Source organism: Phocoena sinus, chromosome 3 (genome assembly GCF_008692025.1).
Source record: "Phocoena sinus isolate mPhoSin1 chromosome 3, mPhoSin1.pri, whole genome shotgun sequence".
Classification (NCBI taxonomy): domain Eukaryota; kingdom Metazoa; phylum Chordata; class Mammalia; order Artiodactyla; family Phocoenidae; genus Phocoena; species Phocoena sinus.
In genome coordinates this window covers 110287089-110312604 of record NC_045765.1, presented here as the reverse complement: position 1 = coordinate 110312604, position 25516 = coordinate 110287089, and the positions used below count along the sequence as shown (strand labels likewise).

Sequence of the window (25516 nt, the reverse complement as noted above, 5' to 3'; positions counted from 1 at the left end):
CTAGCCTGCATTTCCCCCATTTCTTCCAGCCCTGATTACATGCTTCATATTTTAATTCTACACCAAGATTTTCTCAACTTTAGCACTCTTGAAATTTTGGGCTGGATAATTCAATGTTCAGTAGCAACCTTGGCTTCAATTTACTAAATATCAATTCCACTACCCTAGCTGCGAAAATCAAAAATGTCTCCATACATTGCTGAACGTCCCCTGGGGCACAAAACTACCCCTAGCTGAGAACCACTAATCTACACAAATGGTTAAATATAGGAACACTGTTTAATAGGGCAGACCAAAACAAGCAACTTCATTTTTCCCAGACTGCTGAAAGTCAGTGATGGGAGAGAAAGAAGGAAATATCTCATTTCATATAAAGAAACTTTGTTTTATGAAGGGTCTCTGTTACAGAATTTGCGCTCATTTAAATGTAGGTTGGACAAGTTAACTTATCCAAGCCTTAGTTTCCTCATATGACTGTTCTATGGATTAAATGCATAATATAAGTAAAGCACAGTATCTGGTACATAATAAGCACTCAATAAATGTTGGTCATTCTTATAATAATCTAGGTACTCTTTCCAATCCTAGGCTTCCAGGTCCCACTCATCACCCTTTGTCCCAAATTCGTCACTTCATACACACATTTATAACTACTCCAAACCCTGAAGTGGTCCTGACCCTTCTTGAGGTCATGGGGTATAAGAAAAGTGCCTGAGCTGGCAGCAGGAGATTTGGGTTGTAATTTTGAGAAATCTTCCCCAACCAAGGCTGATTACCACTGAAAAGGATATGTATATGTGAATTAGAGTCAGGAAGCATAATATTTATGCAGAGAAAAGTGAGTAAAATTAGTTAGGGCAAGGAAAGAAAAAGAACACTACCTTGATTTCCATTAGAGCACAACTACTGCTGTAATTCATACATTAGTTCAGAGTGAAAAAAAAAACGAGAATTCCAAAACTGAATATTATCCATTTGAGAAATTTTCTTTAAGTTCAGAGTACTTTTTATGTTAAAAAGTAGACATTTCTAAAATAATTTACTAACGACAATTTATAAAATGACCATCTATGATGATAAGCTATGTAGATGAAGTTATCAAGTAATTTTTGAAAAATCAATGATCAGGCATGAATCAGAAGTCCTGGAAAAGAAAAGTGACCAATAAACTATAAAACAGAGTTACAGAAAAAAAGTCATTACTAAGTGAAAGAATGATTGATGACTCTCACTTATGCAGAAATGAATAAAAAATTTTATTATAGCTCACCTGTAGTTTCTGAGTCAAAGAGTCCCTCTGTTCTTGTAGTTCTCTGGCATTATCAATTTCTTGTTTTAATCTTTCTATTTCCTAGAAAAAGTAGAGCAATGTCTTTAACAATATTTTAATTATATCAAGGAGAGAGAAGGCCTTATTTTTCCCTGAAATTATTGTCCCAGTCCTTAGAAAAAAGATGACTTAAAAAACATTCCTTTATACTGGTTTCAAGGGGTAAATTCATCTTTATGGGTATGTTGTCTAGTACAGCATAATCTTAAGCAACAAATCAGCTTGGTTGCTTTGGTACAGCACTGCTTAGAAACAGCAGTCTGAACATTTTAAGGTTGCTTCAAGCTTTGTGGATATAATTCTTTCCTGGGATATTAAATCTTTTGACTGGAAACTAGACAAAGGAACAGCTTGTAAAATTCATTTAACTTCTAATGGTTTTCTGTTGATTGTATGAATACAACTCTCATTACAGAAGTCAAGAGGTAGTATCTCAGTCTGACTGCCTCACTGTAGTTCATAACAGACACAGGGATGGGAAAAATATGGACAAGCTTAATATCACTCAAGAAAAATTTCATCCTAAAAACACCCCACAACCTGATCTTACTGCATAAAGTACCTTTAAATCTGACATAGACTGTAATGTTTGTACACATATTTTAGTGAGATTACAGACAAGTGAGAAGTAGCAAATACCTCTTCCTTCACTTTCAGCGTCTCTTCCAATTCTTGTATTGTCTGATTTAATTCTGTCTTATGGGTATGCACCGCATTTGCTTGACTACTAACACATTCAAGCTCAGTAACCTAAAATTAAATGAGAACACAGATTAAATTACACGACAATTTCAAAGGATTTCTTGCTGAAGACATATAAGTCCCTGATAGGTGACTAATGAATTTTGAATCAATATATCAAAATTAATTTTGAGAAATATTGACAGGGTAGGATGAATAGAATTGATTTGTTAAAAAATATCAATTTAGGGGACTTCCCTGGTGGCACAGTGGTTAAGAATCCGCCTGTCAATGCAGGGGACACAGGTTTCACCTCTGGTCCTGGAAGATCCCACATGCCAAGGAGCAACTAACCCCTGTGCCACAACTACTGAGCCTGCACTCTAGAGCCTGAGAGCCCTAACTACTGAGCCTGTGTGCTGAAACTACTGAAGCCCGTGCGCCTAGAGCCCATGCTCTGCAACAAGAGAAGCCACCACGATGAGAGGCCCACGCACCACAACGAAGAGTAGCCCCCACTTGCTGCAACTAGAGGAAGCCTGCACGCAGCAACGAAGAACCGACGCAGCCAAAAATAAATAAATAAAAATTAAAAATTAAAAATAAAATCAATTTAGGACTAAGGATAAAGAACAAAGGAAAGAAAAAAGAACAAAGGAAATAATTAGACTTGGTCATGAAAAGGTTAGGAAAACTTAAATTAAGTGATTAATGACAGTAGAGAACCCCTGTAACGAAAGTCTTCTTTAAAAATTTCTTCTGAAAACAAATTCAAAATCAGCCATCTGCCCTCCATCTGTAGCCTTCAAATTAAATATGGGTTCTGAAAACTGGTCTTGCAGAAGTGAAAAATTTTTCAGACATTTCTAAAATGTAAAGGAATCTGGAAGAAAAGATATGCTTAAAATACAACTTAAATCATTTGATACTAGAATATCTTCACATCAATTTGTTCTTAGAGCAAAAGAGAACAGTTCTCTACTCAATACAAATTTACTGAGGGTCCAGAGAGCAACAAAACTTCTAATGTGCACTTGCTATTTTTTGATAGAACAGAGAATGGCATTATCCATAAAAGTTATACCATCCAAAAACAGTCAAAATAGACAGAAGTCAACATAAACACACACACCTTATCAAAGCTCTCTACACATGTCAGGATCTCATTCATTTTGATTGACTAGAATATAATAAATTGTAGACTACTAAGGAAACAGCAAATCTCTCTCCCTCACATTTTCCAACTATTGAATTAACCTCCATATTCTGTCACTCTACCTCTCATATCACTTTCTTGCTTTCTATTCATGCTCTAATAGCTTGTGCAGATCCTTATCATCCAGGTGTAAACAAAAACAATGACCTGCCAGTGGACCTAATTATATCCTTTGTCTATTTTTATCTCTTCTGCAAACTGCTAATATCCATCTTTCATTGTGTGACTGTCCCATTAAAAGCCTTTCAATGGCTCATCTTTTTCACAGCATCAAATCTAAACTCTCAGGTCCTCCATAAGCTAGCCACAAACTACTTAAACATCTCATTGCCCAAGACACCTAGTTATGCACTTTCAGCTAAAAGCAGGCAAATCTCCCTGTCCTAAGAACAAACCATGCTCATATCCATCTTGTTGACTTAACTAGAATGTCTTCTCTTACCTTTGAAAACCATTCAAAACTAACCAAACCCTCAACTCTCAGCTCAGAATGCACTTCTCTAGAAAGCCATTCCTATCTACTCAAGTGCTCAAGGCTCTCCTGACCTCTGGTCCACAACACTGAACATCTGTTCAAAAATCTTGGGAATTATTTCCCTATTGTTTAATATATATTAGTTTTCTTTGCTCAATTAGGTAGTATATTCCTCACGAGGAGTTCTAGTTTTGATAATGATGGAGTAGCTTTTACTGGATTACCTTTCCCTCAGATAACAATTGCAAATCATGGGCAAAATGTAAACATCAACTGTTAGAAGGCCCTGGTGAATGACCAAATTGGGCAAAAGACTGAAAGAAAGCATCATACTGGGTGAGATACACATTTACACATCTTTTTGCCTGAAGGCACTGTGCAGTCTGGCTGAGTTGCTTGACTAGAACTCAAGCAAAAACCTGAGATCTTATTTTCTCAAGGAGTCTGAGGAGTTGGGGATGCCTCAGAACAGGTTAAGCAACTAGAAATTCAGGGAACTGTATGAAAAAATGACCTCTAAAAAGCATACAGACACCCCTTAAATCTTTGGCTGACTTCTGAACTGAACATGTAAAAGTAGGAATCCAAGGAGTTCAGCGGTCTGGGAGAGAAGCTAGAAGGCTGAAAGAGCTAAGCCGTGGTAGTGCTCACCACAGAGAAAACACTTTGAGGTTAGAGTCCCACCAAATTAGGTCTTAGCAAGCACCTTAAGTTTCCCACTGAAACCCCAGAAGGGTTATGCCTTAGAAATAAAGATTTTCCAGGACTCAAGGATTCACCCTAGAATTAAGAACAAAACGGAAATAAACCAACTAGTAAAGCATAAGTCTGTACCTCCCAAACTTCAAAGTACAGTCAGCCCTCCATACCCACGGTGGATGTGAAACCTGTGGATACAAAGGGATGAATGTACTATGCCATTTTATATAAGGGACTTGAGCACTCGTGGATATTGGTATCCAGGAGGTGGTTGGTGAGGGGGGGCGGGTCCTGGAACCAATCCCCCTCAGAGACCAAGGGATGACTATACAAGTCATTTAGCTGCTCGCTGAAACAAAATTCAACACTGAATATTCAGAGAAAGATAACAGAATCTATGGGCTCTATAACATCATCTCAGTTACCATTTCCAATATACAACCAAAAATGACTAGACGTGAAGAAATAGGAAAACACAACCTGTAGTAAAGATAAAATATATATGTATATATATTTATAAATATATATAAAAAATGCTAAAGGAGGTTACTCAGGCTGAAGGGAAATGGTACCTGATGGAAATTCAGACCTACAGGAAGGAAAGAAGAGCACTGGAAATTATAATTATGTGAGTAAATAAAAATACTTTGTTTCTTTAAAATTCAATTGACTACTTAAAGCAAAAATTCCTCAAGGGCAGGGAATACGTAAAAAGGATAGCTCCTCAATGAATGTTTTTTTGGATTATGAATCAGTTGTCCTAAGTTAATTTTTTTTATTGTGGTAAAAAACAATAAAAAACACAGTAAAAGTTTATCATCTTAACCATTTTTAAATGTACAGTTCAGTAGCGTTAAGTATATTCACATTGTTGTGAAACAGATCTCCAGAGCTTTTCATCTTGCAAAATGGAAACACTATATTCATTAAATAACAACTTCCCTCTTTCCCCCTCATGAGTTGACTTTTATACTTAGGATAGAACCGTGTTTACTCAGGGTTCTTACTCTCCCTCCAGTCTCTACTCAACTTCTACCTTACTTCCCCGGTCATCCTGGTCCACTAAGTACACTCCTCAAACTGTGCTCTAAGTCCATTTCCTCTTGTCTATGGGGTTCACTTCTTTGGCAGCTGTTTGAAAAACAGAAACTAGTGGCATCTGCTTCCTACTGGGTGAATGCATATGCTTTGAATAAAATATTTCTTTATTAAGTAATTGTTTAGTCTTCTGATATTAATGGTATTGTGATGTCTGATTTTTCTTTTACAGCCCCATATTTGTATTGTTACCAACTTTTATAAAGAATTTTCTACCTGTATTTTTCAAATTTACTGTTGTTTCTTTAAGAAATAACAATAAAATAAAATAATAAAAGCATTATCATTAACTCTGGAATTACATGCCAATTCAGTATCTCAATTTTCACAGGAATTACAGAGTCTATGTTATTATTCCTATTTTATAGATGAGAATACTGAGTAGAAAGTGGGGAACAACTTACCAAAGGTCAGACAGCTAATAAGTGGCACAACAGGAATTTGAAATCAGGTGTTTGGACTCCAAAAGCTGCATATTCTTCATTCCCATTAAACTGCAGAAAATATTTTTCTTAACCAATAAACATATAATACAAACCATATATATGTTTTGATAACCAACAAAAATCTCCATAAGATGTTCCTGTGCTGAATCTACATGTAAATTTCCTCTGATCAAGAAAATCTGTTAGCTCTAAATCCTTACCCATAGCAGCCCTGAACTTACCCGTTTGTGCAGACGTTCTGCTTCCTCTTGATATGCAGCAAGTTGCTGTTTCCATTGTTTCACATTGGCAGTGGACTCCAACAGGGCTGCAGTGAGTTTGGCATTATTTCCTTTGAGGGTAGCCAGTTCAGCCTCCCAATGTTTGCTGATTGCTGAACTAAAATAAAAGAAAATTCTACCCATTATGCTGAATATTGTTACATTGAAGAGACAACAGTACTCACTTCTATTATTTGGTTTATAATCCAAGAATGTTTCAAAAACAACCCCAAAAGAATAAAAACACAAATATTTCACTGAAATGTTCCTAGTGCATAAAACCTACCAAGTAAAGAAATATAAAAGCTACCAAAGTAGGAGGCTTAATATGGAAGAGTTCCCTTCTTTATGACAGATACAAGTATCTACAGAAGAGATTCTACCCATTCTCTTTTGAGGAATAAACATTATATCTTGAAAAATACTTATAAACAAAACCTAACAACGTACTTTATGTTTTAAGAGCGTCAAAGCCTGAAGTACAATTTCATTCCTTCATATAAAACATATGAGGATGCTTCAATGTTAATAAGGTCCGGAACATGTAATACAGTATTTCTTTTGAAATTGTTGATTTACGTCATCTTATTCAGAATTTTTAAATGCCCCAAATACAAAATTTGCTGTAATAAATTGAATTCAGGTCATATGATAAGCTAGACCTAGAAACTGGTTCTAAACACTTAACTTCTGATAGAATTCCAGTGTCACTTATAGAACAAAACTAAAGCAATCATCTTTTTCCTCATTTAATGTTCTACTTGATAAGTTACCCAGAGTTAAGTATCTCAACCAAGATAATTTTCTATTACAAAGATTATTCCATTAGGTGAGAAGACCCCTCTCTTGATAATTCCTTCTTAACTTTCCAATGAAGAAAGAATTACCTCATTTGAAAGAAAAAGATGGTTTCTCTTTCTCATTATTGAACCGTTTATTCCTATTAGTGAAATTCTACTAACTTCATCCCATTAACTAGTGATGATAATAGCTTTTTAAATCAGCATTTTGGGTTTTAAAAAGTCATTTGCTTCACAGAGCAAATGTTTTGGTGGATTGATATTTTATAGTAATCTTAATATATATTGTATAAAAGAAAGTATCATTTCAATCATCAAGATTTCTAGAGCTCATCACCAGGAAGAAGACATATCAGCATAACAAGATCATTTCTGTGGCATTCTTCCCAAAAATGCATAGCTGTCATTCCAATTTTGTAAAAACATCATATATATTCTACAAAATAACTGACTGGCATGATTCAAAAGTGTCAAAAAAAGGTAAGTTTGAGAAACAGAATGGAGGAGACTAAGAAGAAATAATGAAATGCAATGTGGGATCCTGGATGGGATCCTAGAATAGAAAAGGGACACTGGTGAAAACTGAGATCTGTAGTTTAGTTAGTAGCATTATATCAATGTTAATTTCCTGATTTTGATAATTATATTATGGTTATGTAAGATGTTAACATGAAGACAAGCTGGATGAGGGTATATTAGGATTCCCTGTACAGTTTTTGCAATTTTTCTGTAAGTCTAAAATCAGTTTTAAATGAAAAGTTAAAAAATTTTCTAAAGTTTACAGAAAAAACTTCATCAACCACCATGAAAGGACAAAATCAAACAATCAGTTAAGCTATTAATTTAACAATCCATTTCTATCCTTAAAATGAAAGCTCTTTCCATTTCTTCTTTTGTGGAATGATTTTCCAGGTTCAGATTTTCTGAGTAAACCATGCACCAATTCACCTGCCCTAACTGAATTATAGATTTTTAAACCATCTACCAATTTTTCTGCTACAGATGTTAGTTTTATTTAAATGGACTCTACTATCTGACAACAAAAATCTTACTGAACTAATTTAAACACTTGATACATGCAAATATCAAACCTCTTAAAAATTAAAGAGCAGGGCTTCCCTGGTGGCGCAGTGGTTGAGAGTCCGCCTGCCGATGCAGGGGACGCGGGTTCGTACCCCGGTCCAGGAGGATCCCACATGCCGCGGAGCGGCTGGGCCTGTGAGCCATGGCCGCTGAGCCTGCGCGTCCGGAGCCTGTGCTCCGCGACGGGAGAGGCCATGGCAGTGAGAGGCCCGCGTACCGCAAAAAAAAAAAAAAAAAAAAAAAATTAAAGAGCAGAAAAAATGATTTTGAATATTTCTAAAACACATTTGTTGAAAATTTCACAATTATAAAGTAAGATTACCATCTTTATAAAAGGAAAAAGAACAAAAATGAGAGTGCTTTATTTTTTATTTCTCTAGGTTTTATCTTACAATCTGTACGTAGCAAAGTCCATTAAGAATTTGAGAACTCAGCCTATATCACAATTATTTCAGTCATTATTTGTGATTGTCCAAATGTTAGCCGCTAGCTGCATGTGACCATTTACATTTAAATTGCTCAGAATTAAAGTAAAAAATTCAGCTTCTCAGTCCCTTTGGGCACATTTCATATGCTCAACAGCCACACATGACTAGTGGCTACCATACTGGACAGCAAAGATGCAGAACTTTTCATCATCACAGAAAGTTCTACTGGACAGTACTGTCCTAGATGATCTCTACATTTCTGGTTTTTTCCCCAATTCTTTGCATTATGGGCTGAATTGTGTCTGCTCACGAATGAATGTGTTAAAATACTAACTCCCAGTACCTCAAGATATGAGTACATTTGAAGACAGGGTCTTAAAAGAGGTAATTAAGTTAAATGGGGTAATTAGGGTGATCCCTGATCCAATATGACTGGTGTCCTTATAAGAAGATGAATTAGAACACCGACATGCACTGAGGAAGGTCATGTGAAGACACTGGAAGAAAGCATCTGCAAGCCAAGGAGAGGTCTCAGGAGAAACAATCCTGTCAACACCTTGATCTTCAGACTTCCAGCCTACAGAAAATAAAAGTCTACTGTTTAAGCCACCCAGACTGTGGTATATGTTAGGGCAGCCCTAGCAAACTAATACTACATATAACTTAAAAAAACCCCACTATATATCTGTAATATTGCGATTTATAATAAACATACATTTTGGTCTTTGTCCATGGTTCCTAGTTCAATAGTTCCCCAAACCCTTGGACTTTCCTAAGCAATAGAGCAATGGGAGCATCTTTTTTATAATATTTGGTCTTTTGTCCTTAGTTCCTGAAACTGATCCAGAACCATAAAGGTGAAATGTGTCTTGTTATTCATAATAAGCCCTGTTCAGCCACAAGTAAGTTTATGTTAATGAGGTGACTCTGGGAAACCCCTAAAGTAGGGGGGACTGGCTGCCAAGGAAACCAACCATGAGAACAGAGTTGGAACTTTCAGTCCCAATCCCTGATTTCCAGGGAGGGAAGAGGGGCTGCAGACTGAATCAATGACTAATGGCCAATGAGTTAATCAATTATGTCTACATAATGGAGCCTCCATAAAAACCCAAAAGGATGAGGTTTGGAGAGCTTCCATGTCAGTGAACCAGAATGCATTCACATACCACTGTGCTGGGCCCCAAACTCCACAGTGACAGAAGTTCCAGGGATCCTTGGGTGAGGGAAGAGGCCACCACTGTGGAAGAGCCATGAAGCATGGTCAGGATTCTTTTCCTCTTTGGAAACAAAGCCTTAAATCACTGGGAGAAGGGGAGAAAATCTTGTTACCCCCACCCTCCCAGACACAGATGAAGACCCGTGATGGCTAGGGGAAAAGTAGGGAATAAAACTCTATAACCCTGTGAAAAGAACAAAAAACAGTCCTAGACTACTAGAGGTCCTAGACCATTAGAGGTCTCCAACCTTGGGGGATGGGGCAGGAAACTCCTGCATAAGACTGTTAGATTTACAAGGTTGAATTTGTCTGCTACTTGGAGGGGTACAGGATCACTGAGAGAACCCCACCCTGATACCCCAGGACATAGGGCCTGCCCAAGATTGAGGCTGGACAAGGACAATAGAGAAACCTACCCTATCCCCTACCACCAAGCTGATAGCAGCCTTCTACTGGGGGGAGGTCAAGAGACAGACCCCCTCTGAGGCAAAGGTACATAGAAAAGACCAAAAGCTGAGGGTGGAGCAGAAACAGTAAGAAAACCTTCCAGCAACCCAAACCCAACTCTAAGCACATGGTAATGCTAGACATGTTTAAAGCCTGTGATGTACTCATGGTAACCACAGCAACAACAAATTCCAAATCCAGGTCAACCCCTGAATAAACCAGCTTAACCTTCACACTAACAACCTAGCAGAAGAGTCAGGCCCATCTCCAGGAGTAAATACTATTTATCTTTATTGAATGCCTTACTTTTGGCATTCAGTAAAAAATTATAAGACCTACCAAAAAGCAAGGGAAAAAACCTACTGCCAAGAGAGAAAGCAGTCAACAGAGTCACACCCATAGATGACCACAAAGTAGTATTTATCAAACAAGGAATGTAAAATAGCTATGCTAAAGGTTTTAATGGAAAAGGAGGTCAACCTGTATCATCAGATGTTGAATTTCAACAGAGATGGAAACTATAAGAGTCAAATGGAAATGCTAGAGGTAAAGAACATGATAATAGAGATGAACAATTCTTCTGACAGGCTCATCAGTAAACGTGACATGGCTGCATAAAAGTCAGTGAACTTGAAACCAAACAGAAATTAGCCAAACTGAAACACAAATAGAAAAAAGAATGAAAAAAAAGAAACAAGGTATTCAAGATGTGGGGCAATATCAAACTGTTCAACAAATGTGTAGCTGGAATCCCAAAAGGAGAAGAGAAAAAAAGGCAGAAGAAATATTTTGAAGAGAATCTGGCTAAGAATTTTCAAAAAATAATAAAAGACATTAAACCTCAGATCCAAAAAACTCAAAAACATATTACATATAGAGGAACAAAAGTAACAATTACAGTAGGTTTCTGATCACAAACTAAGTAATTCAAAAGACAATGGAGTGACAGTCATGAAAGAAAACAATTCTCAGCTCAGAATTCTACACGCAACAAAAATACCTCTCTAAATGAAAGTGAAATAAAAAAGAGTTTTTCAGACAAACAATAGATGAGAGAATTCATTAACAGCAGACATACACTATAAGAAATATTAAAGAAAGTTCTTCAGGTGAAAGACTATGATACAAGAGCAAAACCCGGATCTCCAAGGGAGACAGGAAAGACAGGAAAATATCTGAAAATGATTAAAATGAAGATAGTTATAAAGGGTCTAAGACAATCCAAAGGAGAAAAAATAGTCTTTTAAACAAATGGTGCTGAAACAACTGGATAACCACATACAAAAGGAAAAACAAAGAATCTTGACTCATATCTCATATTCAATACAGAAATTAACTCAAAATATAAAACTATAAACTTCTAGAAGAAACCATAGGAAAAAATGTTTGTCTCCCTCAGTTAGGCAAAGGTTTCTTAGATACAACACCAAAAGGATGATCCATTTTAAAAAACTGAGAAAAGGGATTTTATAAAAATTGAAACATTCTCTTTGAAAGACACTATTTAAAAATGAAAAGAGATTCTGGAATGCAAGAGTGGATCAACAAAGCAAAAATCAATATAGCATACTACATTAACAGAATGAAGGGGAAAAAATCCATTTGATCATCTCAATTGATGTAAAAAAGGCAGTTGACAAATTTCAACATCCTTTTGTGATTTTTCAAAACACTCAATAAACTAGGAATAGAAAGAAACTACCTAACATAATAAAGACCATGTAAGAAAAGCACATAGCTAATATCAGATTCAAAGGTGAAAGACTGAAGCCTTTTCCTTTAAGACCAGAAACAAGAGAAGGATGACTATTTCATCATTTTAAATTCAATATGATACAGGAAGTCCCAGCCAGAGGAATTAGGCAAGAAAAATAAATAAAAGGCATTTAAATTGGAAAGGAAGAAGTGAAATTATCTCTGTTGCAGATGACATGATCTTATATGTGGATAACCCTAAAGATTCCACAAAAAAGCTGTTAGAACTAACAAATGAATTCAGCAAAGTTGCAGGATACAAAAATCAGCACACAAAAACTAGCTGTGATTCTATATACACTGAACAATCTGCAAAGGAAATTAAGAAAACAATTCTGTTCACAATAGTATTAAATAGAATAAACTACTTAGGAATAAACTTAACCAAGAAGGTGAAAGACTTGTACAATGAAAACTATAGAATGTTGCTGAATGAAATTAAAGAAGACACAAATAAACAGAAAGACATACCATGTAGATGGACTGGAAGATTTAATATTGTGAAGATGTTAATACAACCCAAAGTGATCTACAAATTCAATGTAATCCCTATCAAAATCCCAACAGTGCTTTTTGGAGAAACAGAAAAATCCATCCTAAAATTCATATGGCACCTCAAGAAACTCTGAACAGATAAAACAATCTTGAAAAAGAAGAACAAAGTTAGAGGTCTCACATTTCCTGATTTCAAATGTATTATGAAGCTACGGTAATCAAAATAATGTGGTATTGGCATAAAGGCAGACATATAGACCAAAGGAAGAGAGAGTCCAGAAATAAACCCTCACATATGTGGTCAAATGATTTTCACATACATGGTTGCCATGGCCATTCAATAAGGAAATGACAGTTTTTTTCAACAAATGGTGCTGAGAAAACTGGATATCCATATGCAAAAGAATGAACTTAGTTCTGTGTCTCACACCATACGCAAAAATTAACTAAAAATGGATCAAGCATAAGAGCAAAAACTATAAAACCCTTAAGAAGAAAACATATGTGAAAAGCTCCATGACATTGGACTTATGATGATTTCTTGGATATATCACAGAAAGCACAGGTAATAAAAGAAAAAAATAGATACAGCTGGAGTATGGCAAAATTTAAAACTTCTGTGCATCAAAGGATACAATCAAGAGAGTTAAAAGGCAACCCACAAATTGGAAAAGATATTTGCAAATCATATATCCAGAATATATGAAGAATTCCTACAACTCAACAACAACAAAAAACAAGCAGCCTGGGCTTCTCTGGTGGCACAGTGGTTGAGAGTCCACCTGCCGATGCAGGGGACACGGGTTCGTGCCCCGGTCCGGGAAGATCCCACATGCTGCGGAGCGGCTGGGCCCATGAGCCATGGCCACTGGGCCTGTGCGTCCGGAGCCTGTGCTCCGCAATGGGAGAGGCCACAACAGTGAGAGGCCCGCGTACTGCAAAAACAAAACAAAAAACAAAAAAAAACCCAAGCAGCCTGATCAAAACATGGGCAAAGGACTAGAATAAATATTTCTCCAAAGAAGATACACAAATGGCCAGTAAGCACTTGAAAAGATGCAACATTGCTAATCATTAGGGAAATGCAAATCAAATTCAAAATGAAATACTACCTTACACCCATTTGGATGGCTACTGTCAAAAAAACAGAAAATAACAAGTGTTGGTGAGAATATGAAGAAATTGGAACCATTATGTACTGTTGGTGGGAATGGGGCAGCTGATGTGGAAAACGGTATAGCAGTCCCTCAAAAAATTGAGAATAGAATAACCATATGATCCAGTAATTCCACTTCTTGGTAAATATCTAAAATATATTTCCATAACAATGTTCATAGCAGTATCATTCAAGATAGTTAAAAGGTAGAAGCAACCCAAGAATCCACTGATGCATGGATAAATAAAATGTGGTAAATACATCATACATACAGTGGAGTATTACTGAGCCTTAAAATGGAAGGAAACTGGGACTTCCCTGGGGGCACAGTGGTTAAGAATCCGCCTGCCAGGGGGCTTGCCTGGTGGCACAGTGGTTGAGAGTCCGCCTGCCGATGCAGGGGACACAGGTTCGTGCCCCGGTCCGGGAAGATCCCACATGCCACGGAGCGCCTGGGCCCGTGAGCCATGGCCGCGGAGCCTGTGCTCCGCAACGGGAGAGGCCACAACAGTGAGAGGCCCGTGTACCGCTTAAAAAAAAAAAAAAAAAAAGAATCCACCTGCCAATGCAGGGGACACCTGGTCCAGGAAGATCCCACATGTCGCAGAGGAACTAAGCCCGGGCACCACAGCTACTTAGCCTGCGTGCTGCAACTACTGAAGCCCACGTGCCTAGAGCCCGCACTTTGCAACAAGAGAAGCCACTGCAATGAGAAGCCCGCACGCTGCAATGAAGAGTAGCTCTCACTCGCCGCAACTAGAGAAAGCCCGCGCACAGCAATGAAGACCCAACATAGCCAAATCAAACAAACAAACAAACACTTTAAAAAATAAAAAGGAAGGAAATTCTTATACATACTACGACATGGAGAAACCCAGAGGACATTATGCTAAGTGAAATAAATTAGTCACAAAAAGACAAACACCATATGATTCCTCCTATGTAAGTTAGCTAGAGTAGTCAGATTCGTAGAGACAAAAAGTAGCAGGGTAGTTTCCAGGTGCTAGGGGGAAGAGAAGAATGGACAATTTCTGTTTAAAGGGTATATAATGTGTCCGTTTTGCAAGATGAAAGAGTTCTATAGATTGGTTCCACAACGACGTGAATATACTTAACAATATTGAACTGTACACTTTAAAATGGCTAAGATGATAAATTTTATGTTATATATATTTTACCCCAGTTTTTTTAAAAAGGAAAAAAAGGGCTACATACTGTATGATTCCATTCTTTCTTTAATGTATGATTCCATTTATATGACATTAGGGAAAAGGCAAAACTATAGCGACAGAAAACAGATCACTGGTTGCTAGGAGCTGGGGGTAATGGGGAGAGGCTGACTACAAAAGAGCAGGAGAGAATTTTGGGGGGTGATTGAACCCTTCTTTACCTTGATTGTGTTGATGTGTACACAACTGTACAAATTTGTCAAACCTCATAAAACTGTACAGTAGAAAAGGTGAATTTTACTATACATAAATTATACTTCAAATAAAAATATCACACAACTAAAAGAAAAAAAAGTCTATCGAAGCACTCCTAGATACTCTTTCTATGACTTGTAGGATTCCAAATAATAGGAGCTCTGGAAAGTCAGGTCTTCTTAAAAGGGTAGAATGGTCTCTAAGCTGCTCCACTCATGTATTTGTTGGCATAGGAAGAGACTGGGTGGGCAGGAAACAGAACAGCTGTGACACATAATAAGAGAGTTGAAAATTAAAAGGAAGGAGATGAGGGCAACTGGAGATGGTGATAAGAAGTAGATAGGAGAAATAGGATTAGAGAGGCAGAGATATACACAAAGGAAAGGAATGGGACATAGACAAGGTATAATTAAAATTGATTTGGGCAGGAAAAAATTAAAACAATGCCTCTGGAACAGGAAAGAAAAAGATGAACAAAGTCTTGATATACTATAGCTTGTTTACTTCATATCCCTGAACATGTTTTGAACCTCTAATGTATTAAGTAGTGATGTCTGGCCACAGATAAGCTGATCAATGGATTCCCATTAACCTTTTTCTTATTTCCTCTGCAGAGCCCAAAGTACTGCTGATTGCGCTAAAAAACAAATGTTGAAAAAACTGTCATATCAAATACTTTTTCGCATATTGCACAAGACTACAGTAAACCATAACAATTTGAGACTTAATAGTGCTGAAATGAATACTACAGCAGAGCAGTTCAATGCTAAGTTTTTGTTTCTGCATTTTTTTATACTTGGTTCCAAGGTAAATAAATGTGTTGTTAAGGCTATTTTGCCATATCAACCAAAATTTCATCTTTGTTGGTAAATCTGAATCTTTCAGAACATTCTTGCTACCTGTACTTAATGAGCTGCTCCTCTAATAATCTGTCTTTCTACAGCACAACTTAGGAAATAAAATGTTTTTGATTTTGGTCAATCTGCCCTGTTTTCTCTCTACAGCTTCTTTATCTATTCCTTTCACCATCCAGTATATTAGAATACCTTCCACAATTTCGGTTTATAATGAATTCTACAGTGCCCTGAAGGAAGTTCCACATGTGAGCTATCTCAGACGTGTTCAGCCCTTACATATAATGTTAAATACTTGGCACACTTTTGCAAGTTTGCAAAAACAATGTTCCTTGCTTTAGTCTACAACTTAAGGTATCACGTTCCTGATTTTTAGCGGTAATGAATACCTTGGGATTAATTCTGATACCAACATTTTAAGTTAGCATTTTACATTTCAGAACACTTGTTTTTTTAAAAAAATATTGGGGTTCTCTGGCTACTAACTTGGTCCTTTTTTACAGGTACAGTTTTAATAGTTTCACATTAACTGTTTGCAAAGCAATTGCTTAGCTGGAGACACTGGTGAGTCAGAAGATATACTGAAATACAACTATGATCTCATGTCTGAATGCTGGAATAAAGGGCAAAATAATTCTTTATTCTTGTGACTGTTTGGTAGAGTTTCCCTTCAAAAAGGACCAGCTGATTTCCTGTTGGCTTGAGATCTAGAAGTCAGATGAAGGAGTTCAAAACACTCCAAAAACATCATTTGAAAGGTTCCTTAAACTGGAATTTTACTGTTTTCCTTCATCTAATGTCAGAGTTCTGCAAGAAAGTAGTAAACTTCATTAAATTAGTTACATAAAATCTAGAAGAAAAAGTACTTCAAAAGTACTATCTAACAAATAGACTGTCTAACAGAATAAGAGTCTTATGCACAAACAATGCATTTATTTAACCTGTGGAGTGAATCCTCTATGTGAATGGTCAGTTGTAGCATTGAAGAAAGATGCCTCTCTCCCATGCCTCCAGGACCCAGGATCCACCATCAGAGTCTCTGGAATGGTAGCCCCTTGTATTGATATATATTTCCTAATAAGCATGTTAATTATGTAGAACTGTGAAAAATATCCAGATAAGCTTTTAAAAGAGGATTTAAGATTAGGTTGCAATAGGCTTACTTCTTGACATTAATCTTGGTAGTGAGGTCACTCCCTAACTATGAAAGTAAGAGGGCTGATGTGAGCACCCCACAATACTGCCTTGTCTCAGGACCTGCCTGTTGGTTTCTCTCCTCACTCCCTCTCCACACCTGTGGATGCAGTTGCAGCCACCATGGCGTTCAACCTGTTTGTGTGCCACTTCTGGGCTAGGTGCTCTCATGCCCACCTACTGGCCCCAAGCTAGTGCCACTGAGAAACTAAGGCCTTCTTCAACAGTTTGGATCGAAATTTGTTTTTCTTAATACAATGTAAGCTATTCTTTTAGAGCAAATAAAGACCTCTTAAATGAAAACAGTAATTTTGCATTGTGTATAAATGGTATTTAAAGAACCTAGTATACTAAGAATTTTTCTACTAGATATGGCTGAAAGCCCCAATTTGCCTAAATCCTTAACAAGGTGCCTCTCAAAGCTGACTGGAATTTTGGCAACTTCTTTCCTTATCTTTATGCTTATCCTTGGGGCCTTCTTATCAGATGTTCCCTTTGCTCTGTTCCTTACCCTCCTGTTGGCACCTGCTTCTAAAAGCTGCCTCCTCTGACCATTGCTTTCAATGTTTGCCTTGATAATGTCCCAAATTTTACTTTCCAGCTCAGATTCCTTCCCTGCCTCACAATACATTATCTTTGCACAGAGCCTGGTGTGTCTGGATTAACATACAATATAGAAAGTGATCGCTAATGGTAAACAGGTGAAGATACGTTTGCCAATAAAGTTTTAAAGACAGCCCTGTTGTGAACTGGAAGTCACATGGTTATAATTGGGAAACACAGTTTTTAGAAGTGAAATGGAATTTAAGTATTAAAGCTTTTAATAAACAGTGGTTTGGAAGAAAATCTCAGAGACAAGAGTAAAGTAGTTTTTAAAGAAACACTGTATCACTAATGTTATTGATAGCCCCAAAAGATGATACTGGGTTGAAAAACTGGACATAGGGCTTCCCTGGTGGCGCAGTGGTTGAGAATCCGCCTGCCGATGCAGGGGACACGGGTTCGTGCCCCGGTCTGGGAAGATCCCACATGCCGCGGAGCGGCTGGGCCCGTGGGCCATGGCCGCTGAGCCTGTGCTCCGCAACGGGAGAGGCCACAACAGTGAGAGGCCCGCGTACCGCAAAAAACAAACAAACAAACAAACAAAAAACTGGACTTAAGTTATAGAATCTGAAAGTGAGTTGAAGAGTTGGACTCTGCATATGATGAAATTATAGGAACATCTTAAACCATTTATTTTATATATATTACGTATGTACAAAAGAGTTACATAGATATATTAATATCTATGTTTAAATATACCTGAAAGAGAGCTGTTATGGTCAGTTTAATTGACAATGTTTTTTCTTGGTAGTATATAAATAATAGTGTGTCTTATCAAAGGCATCTGGAATCAGATAAACTACAGAATTTTCCTTAGTTCTGGTAAAGAAACTGAAATACCACTGACTTTTCTGAGGAAGTTATGAAATTAATCTGAAGCAAATTACTTCCAAATGTATAACAAATGCATGTCTGTAACAGTCTATAAATAGAAATTTCTAAGTTGTGAAGAATTCTGTTAAAAGTACACATTAAGCAAGAACCAACTGTGAAACAGTGATTAAAAGTATAGGCTCAGATACACTGAAAACTAATACAATGTTATATGTTATATGTCAATTGTATCTCAATTTAAAAAAGGCACAGATTCAGGACTCTGTTGTTGATATGGTTCAAATCATGGCTCTGGCCATTTGCTAGTTATAGGACTTCAGGGATGTTATCTAACCTCACGGGGTCTCAGCTTCCTCATCTGCAAAATGAGGATTAATACTAACTCTCCTCATTAATTTTGAGGAATAAACAGCCCAAATAAAAGTACCCTTGAAGAAAGCACCTAACCATCATATGTTAGTGCCTTTTGTACACGTACAGGCAATAAAGAATCCTGAAAGAATCTTCAGTGAGCTATAAAGCTAAAGAGATTACATTAAATATTTTAAGGGAGATATTTTTGATTAGTGATGTAAATAACTTAAGCAGATATGATTCAAGTGAAACCACATCAGGTGTGCACTCCATGATTTCTGCTGTCACCCTTAGGTAAAACAGATGTATTATTTATAAGTTTAAACCTTTGGTGTAGACCTCAGAATAAATTTATCAAGCTAATGAAGGAGTGAGAAAATAAGTTAACAAACATGATTCTCATGAAGTGGTAAGGTTGCTTTCTGATTGTGAGGGGTGAGAAGAGAAGGTGAAATCTGAATTTGAACTATGCTATGTTTACCTCATAAAAACATAATGCACTTTAATGCAGAGTTTCCCATTTGACTTTAGAGGACACAAAAAGTCTAGCCCTAGGCCTGTTTTTATTCACTAAAATGGAGGGACCCATAAACCCACTAAAAAGAGGCCCTTAGAAATCCCCTACCACCCATGTGTTCCTAGCAGTAATGGAAGCATATCTATGTGCTAGAGTAGCTTTCACTGGAGATGGCTTCATACTATAGTATCTGCTAACATCTGCACAAGGCCTGCCTGGCACAGTCATGTCTGTGGTCTCTGCCATGTGCCTTAAAGTACCTGTGGTCAAGGAATGGAGATACAAGGTGAACGGACCAGAGAGGTGCCAATTTCATTTTCCCTTTTTACTCTCACTGCAACTCCCTATCTCTTTGACCTCAAAAACCTTTAAAGAGATTCCCTTTGAAAACGTAAAGCAGCCTATTCTCTTTAAAGTAAAGTAGGAGTGGATACCAACTTCTTGCTCAAAGATATTTATTTGTGAAAGGCTCAAACTACTTTAGAGGTGTTTAAAATATTTTAATGTAAATCATACTTCCCCTACCATCAGTGAATTTGAGAGGGTTGGATGCTGGATGTAAGGGAAGGGAGGAAAAGCTATTTAGTGGGCCTACTGCTAGTTCATAAATGAGAAAAGAAAAGAATTTACTCAAGGTCATACTGTGAATTGTGCATCTACTGCCTTTAGGCAAGTCAATAATTGTGTTGATTTCCCTCTTATAAAAACTGGTCAGTGACTAAAAACTTTCTTTGGAAACTTATTCAGAGAACGATGTTAGATTATCCTATTGGGGAGATGTCTTCAGGGAAACAACATTAAATACTAAGAATTACGTTCCTCTTATCTCTTATGAATATACATCTATCTTTTACAAAGAGTGAGATCAATTAATATTGAGGCTGTTCTTTTATTTACAGGGTAATAGCATTATAATCATCATACTTTATTCAAGACAGAAATGAATATTTTTATCTATCCATAATTTGATTGAGTTTTAGAGGCTAAGATGTCTCTGCTTCCTTGCAAAGTAGGTCACTTAAAGAAAATCCATGCTAAAAATTGTTCAGCACAATATTTAGTATTGTTGGGGAAAAACAAGATAAATAAAATAGAAATCTCGCTCAGTACTAGCAGAATGGAAAAGATGCTATTAGCAGAGATTTTGCAAGAGCTAAAATTGAGTAGAAATATATGGATAATTTTACAGTAAAATCTGTTTTCCAATTTCTTGTCAAGAACACTTTTCATTTTTTTAGAAACCAACTGTAATAAATAATTTAATTGACCATTACTTAACACTCAGAATCAGAGAACTTTTGCATTTCAGTTTAAATTTGTTTTTAAAGGTAAGGCCAGAGTCAAAAGACATAACTTCAAATTACTTAAAAGTTTGAGTTGTAGAATGAACAAAATTTTACTTGCAACTATTATTGTTTTTTAGTTGAGGCAGATCATCATTACTAACTTCTTTTATTTAATGTATATGTGAGCTATGTAAATAATATGCAAAGGTAAAGGCCCTGACCAGAAGTATTATGCAAACGAACTTTAAAAAGTGGGAGATGATAGGTGAATATACCTCAGAATTAATAATAACTTAGCCTACTACTGATTGATTGGCTATTAACAAGACAGGCTTTTTTGGTTTTCCCTCTAAAGCCTGCCTGCTCAGCCTGGATGGAAGCCAAAGTAACTCCAAGAACCAACTTTATTGGCCAAGTTGATGAAGACTGGCTGTACTCCAACTGCAGATTAGTTCTGCAAGAGTCACCACTTTAGCAATAGAAAGATGATACAACTAAAATCACTGTCAGCAGGATACTGCTTTGTGTCGTTTTTCTAGTAACAGTGACAGATTTGAACATAACCATCCCACAAATTTAAGTTTCCCTTTTGCTCTAACACCTCTTCTGTAATCTGTGACTTGGAAAGAGTTTTTGTTTGTGTGAAGCTATCACATATGATGTCAAGATCAGTGATGTGGGCTTCATTTACACCATGCTTAAGCAACTGAATTAACTAACTCAACTATTGAATCCAAATGCTGTAATGGATGGGGGCTTTCTGCCTTCTATATAGCAGCAACAGAGCTAAAACTTGAATTAAGACTCCTGCCTTAAGGTTTTTCCAACTAAACCATAAAGCATTTTTTCACATGTGCTCCTCTGCTCTATTATTTATCACAATAGGCTACACGCAATCATATGTAAGGGTGTTGAGAATGCCATGCAGGTGACTACTTTTCAACTAGCTTAGAATGTGGATTAATAAAAATAATTATCAGATTATACTAATTTAAACAGATTAAGTTTGGATTAAACAGATTTAAGTTATTGCTCCAAAGGTCTTCGACATCATAGCAAAATTTGCAAAATGTATTTTGAAATGGAGAATGGTTACAAGTATGGATTGACTAATAAAGCAGGATCTCTATACTTCTTTTTGAGGATATGAAAACAATAGACATCCATATCACTAAATAACTCAAAATCAAAAGACTTTATATTATAGAGATGGATGACTTGTTTTATTTACATTTACATGTAAAAGTAAATAATTTTATAAAACATATAAATGTGAATATCTGCATAATTACTTTAAGGGCCTTCTATTACTTTTTGCTATGCTGTTTTCTACAAATGAGTGCAGAGTCTACTAAATCTAGGCTCTTAGCACTAAAATATGCTTTGAGGTTTACTTGGTTTATTAACAGCCTTTGGAAAATAACTCCAAATAACTATATATCCCAAGCTTTAGAGGAGCTTCTATCATATATATTAGTTTGCCCATATTAGTGAAGTCCTTATGTAAATATTTTATGAGCTTGTAATGACTGATTTTTTTTTTTTTGCCTTTCAATTAGTTAAGTTAGCTCTATGATTGTTACTGATTTATAAAAAACAAGTTAAAGGCTTATGAGCCCAGGGTCACTGCAGCATTATTCACAATAGCCAAAATATGGAAACAACCTAAGTGTTCATCAATAGAGGAATAAAGATGTGGTATACACACAATGAAATATTATTCAGCCACCAGAAAGAAGTACATCCTGCCAGTTGCAACAACATTGGATGGGCCTTAAGAGCGTTCATGCTAAGTGAAATAAGGCAAATACTATGTGACAGCAGTCCCCAACCTTTTTGGCACCAGGGACCAGTTTCATGGAAGACAATTTTTCCACGGAAGGTGGGTGGGCGGCGGGGGCGGGTGGTTCAGGCAGTAATGCGAGACATGGTTCAGGAGGAAACGCAAGCGATGGGGAGCGACTGGGAGCAGCAGATGAAGCTTTGCTCGCTCACCCGCCCACCGCGCACCTCCTGCTGTGCGGCCCGGCTCCTAAGAGGCGGAAGACCAGTAGTGGTCCAAGGTCCGGGGGTTGGGGACCCCTGCTATATTCTATCACTTAATACGTGGAATCTAAAAAAGCCAAACGCAAGAAACAGAGACCACAATGGCAGTTACCAGGGGATGGGGTTGGTGAAAAGGAATCGAGATGTTGGTCAAAGAGTGCAAACTTCCAGGTAGTAAACGCATAAGTTCTGGGAATCTAATGTACAGCAAAGTGATTACAGTTAATAATACTGTATTATATACTTGAAAGTTGCTAAGAGTAGATCTTAAATGTTCTCACCACAAAAAAAAGAAATGGTAATTATGTAACCTGACACAGGTGTTAGCTAACACAATCATCTGCAATATATAAATGCACCAAATCAACACACATTGTACACCTTACACTTATACAATACAGCAATTATATCTCAAGCTGGAAAAAAAATACTTAGGAGGAAGTCTATGCAAATATAGATCTGGAAAGCTAGCTTCCATGCTGAGTTTTTCAAGAATTATATTAAAATGACACGACTTGTGGCAGCTAACTTCATAGGCAACTTAAAAATGTTAATCTTTTGAGAGTATAAATACTTTCAGATGCATTTTTGTAAAACTGAACAGAGAAATTCAAGAATGAAGACAAGCCTATTTTAGATTCCATTTTCTGATACCACTTATCACTAAATAGATGTATATATTTTTCTCGTCCTCAAAGGAATTTCTACCCTAATTGTAGAAAAAAAAATTCTAATGCATAAGGAACAATTAATCAGTCACTTGAGTCAACAAATGTTTTTTGCACACCTACTATGTGTCAAGCACTCTACCAGACAATGTGAATTTAAGGATAAATAATCATGGCTATTGTTCTCAAATGGTTTACAAGCTCGTGGAGTAGAAACACCTTTATCTTTTCGTATTTCCTTGCTCTCAGAGCTGCAGAGTGAAAAAACCCTCTCTTTTTTCCCATCCCAGTTTTTCTCTACAGATTCCTTCCTTTGTCACTACCAAGACCTCAGATAAGGGCACTAAACACCCAAGGGCTTCAAGGCGAAGGCAGGCACCCCTCCCTCTGCCTGGATTGCTCCTCCCCCAGTCTTCTAGGTGGTTTCTATTCTCTGGAAGATGACTGATAAGTGACCCCTCAAGGAGGCCTCCTCTTCTGATCTAGACAGACTACTACCTGCCCTCTCCCTCTCCCTTTAATCTCCTCTTACACGATACTTTTCATAACAGTAATTATACAGTCATTTATTTCTTTTTCTTGCACCCCCTACTTAAGTTTAAACACCATGAGAACAGAGATGTTTGCCTTGTGCACTGATGTATTCACAGTACCTGGCACTCAAATATGTCAAAAAGAGTATAAAGGGAAGCATGAGATCAGAGAGTGTTGAAGTAGCTATGAAGACAGCTGGGGCTCTTTGGGGCTTGCAGAGCACTCCATGAATCACTACCTCTGCATCATCATCATCACCACCAAATATATGTTCCACTGCCTCACAAAGCTCCTTGAGGGCAATCTTAGTCCCTTTGTCCTGGCACACAGACATGCTCAATAAATGATTTTGAACGAATGAGTATTAAAAAGGACCTATACATGGATAACTTCCAGAAACAGCTGGTCATGTTTATTTTGACCACACTTTTGCATGTGGCTCATGGTAATTTTTACATATATAATGGGTTAGCTAAATGATTTCTAATCCATGTGATTATATATGTGTGTATATATATATATATACATATAAAAACACTTCACAAAGATAATTGTGCTTTCCAGGTGCTCCTCACCTCTGGACACATCTTTAGAATCACTGGCTTATAGTAGAGCTACTTTTAACCTCTTTACCTTCAAATAAAATTTAGAATCTAATATTGAACTATTCAGGGCCTATGACCATCTTTTGTAGAATACCTCTGAAGCTATTTGCAAGTTTCAACTTGCTGCTCCTAAGAAATGATGTTTGCTATGAGACCCTCTCTAGATGCTATTAAGTTGCCATATCCTTACAAGCAAATCTGAGAACTCTTAGGACAAGTGTTCCAAATGTTTGTTCATGCCATGATGGTTTTGGAAACATAAAGGTGAGCTCTAAGCAGTATTAAAACCATTAGCCAGCTACTTAGTAAACACCCAGATTGTATTCTTAACTATATTACTAGATCAATAGACTAAAGAGCAAAGAAAGTGTATAATGTGTAAGTTTACTATGACACTAATATAAATTACCTAAATCTAAGATTCCCTAATGATTTTCCTTTGCTTGCAGCTATATAATCAAGAATACTATGACTATACACATATACAAGCACACACGATAAACTATTAAAATATCTGTCAATGTAAATAACTCTAAAATCAATATGACCATGCTGACTCAACCAAAATATACAATACATTCTCAAATGAATTAAATGCCTACAGACCTACCACTTACTGGTGAATTTCAACCACATATTTAAAAACTATTGTGCCAAACAACAAATGAATTTTGTTAATTATCATCTTTTTCAACTTTGGTCTCCACGTGGGCTTAAAATTTATTCAGGATAAACTGGAAAAAGACTGGGGCAGAGAAGTAGAGGGTTAGAGTCAAATTCTAATTCTGAAATCTATAGATTTTAGAAAAATTCCCTAACCTCCTTACACCTCAGATTTTTTTTTCCTGGAAAATGAAGAAATTGTATCTGTTCTTCTTCTCATGAGACAATTATAAAATAAAATGAGTAGAGATAAAACTATAAAAAAAGTAAAAAGTATATGTATATACTCATCTAAGGCCCTTTAATAAATAGACTTCCATACACACCATACCACCTAATCTTTAGAAGC

The 25516-nt window shown here is 36.7% G+C and overlaps 1 protein-coding gene across 4 annotated transcripts in view; it reads right to left on the bottom strand.

Annotated features, from left to right (window-relative positions):
• HOMER1 (homer scaffold protein 1) overlaps positions 1-25516 on the bottom strand; it is a 125713-nt gene that overhangs the window by 19377 nt on the left and 80820 nt on the right. For all 4 annotated transcript variants that reach the window (XM_032628310.1, XM_032628311.1, XM_032628312.1 and 1 more), the window contains 3 exons: positions 6167-6323; positions 1970-2080; positions 1271-1351 (listed from right to left, as the gene is read on the bottom strand). In XM_032628310.1, the coding sequence (XP_032484201.1) occupies positions 1271-1351; positions 1970-2080; positions 6167-6323 (349 nt within the window). The remainder of the gene's footprint in view (positions 1-1270; positions 1352-1969; positions 2081-6166; positions 6324-25516) is intronic.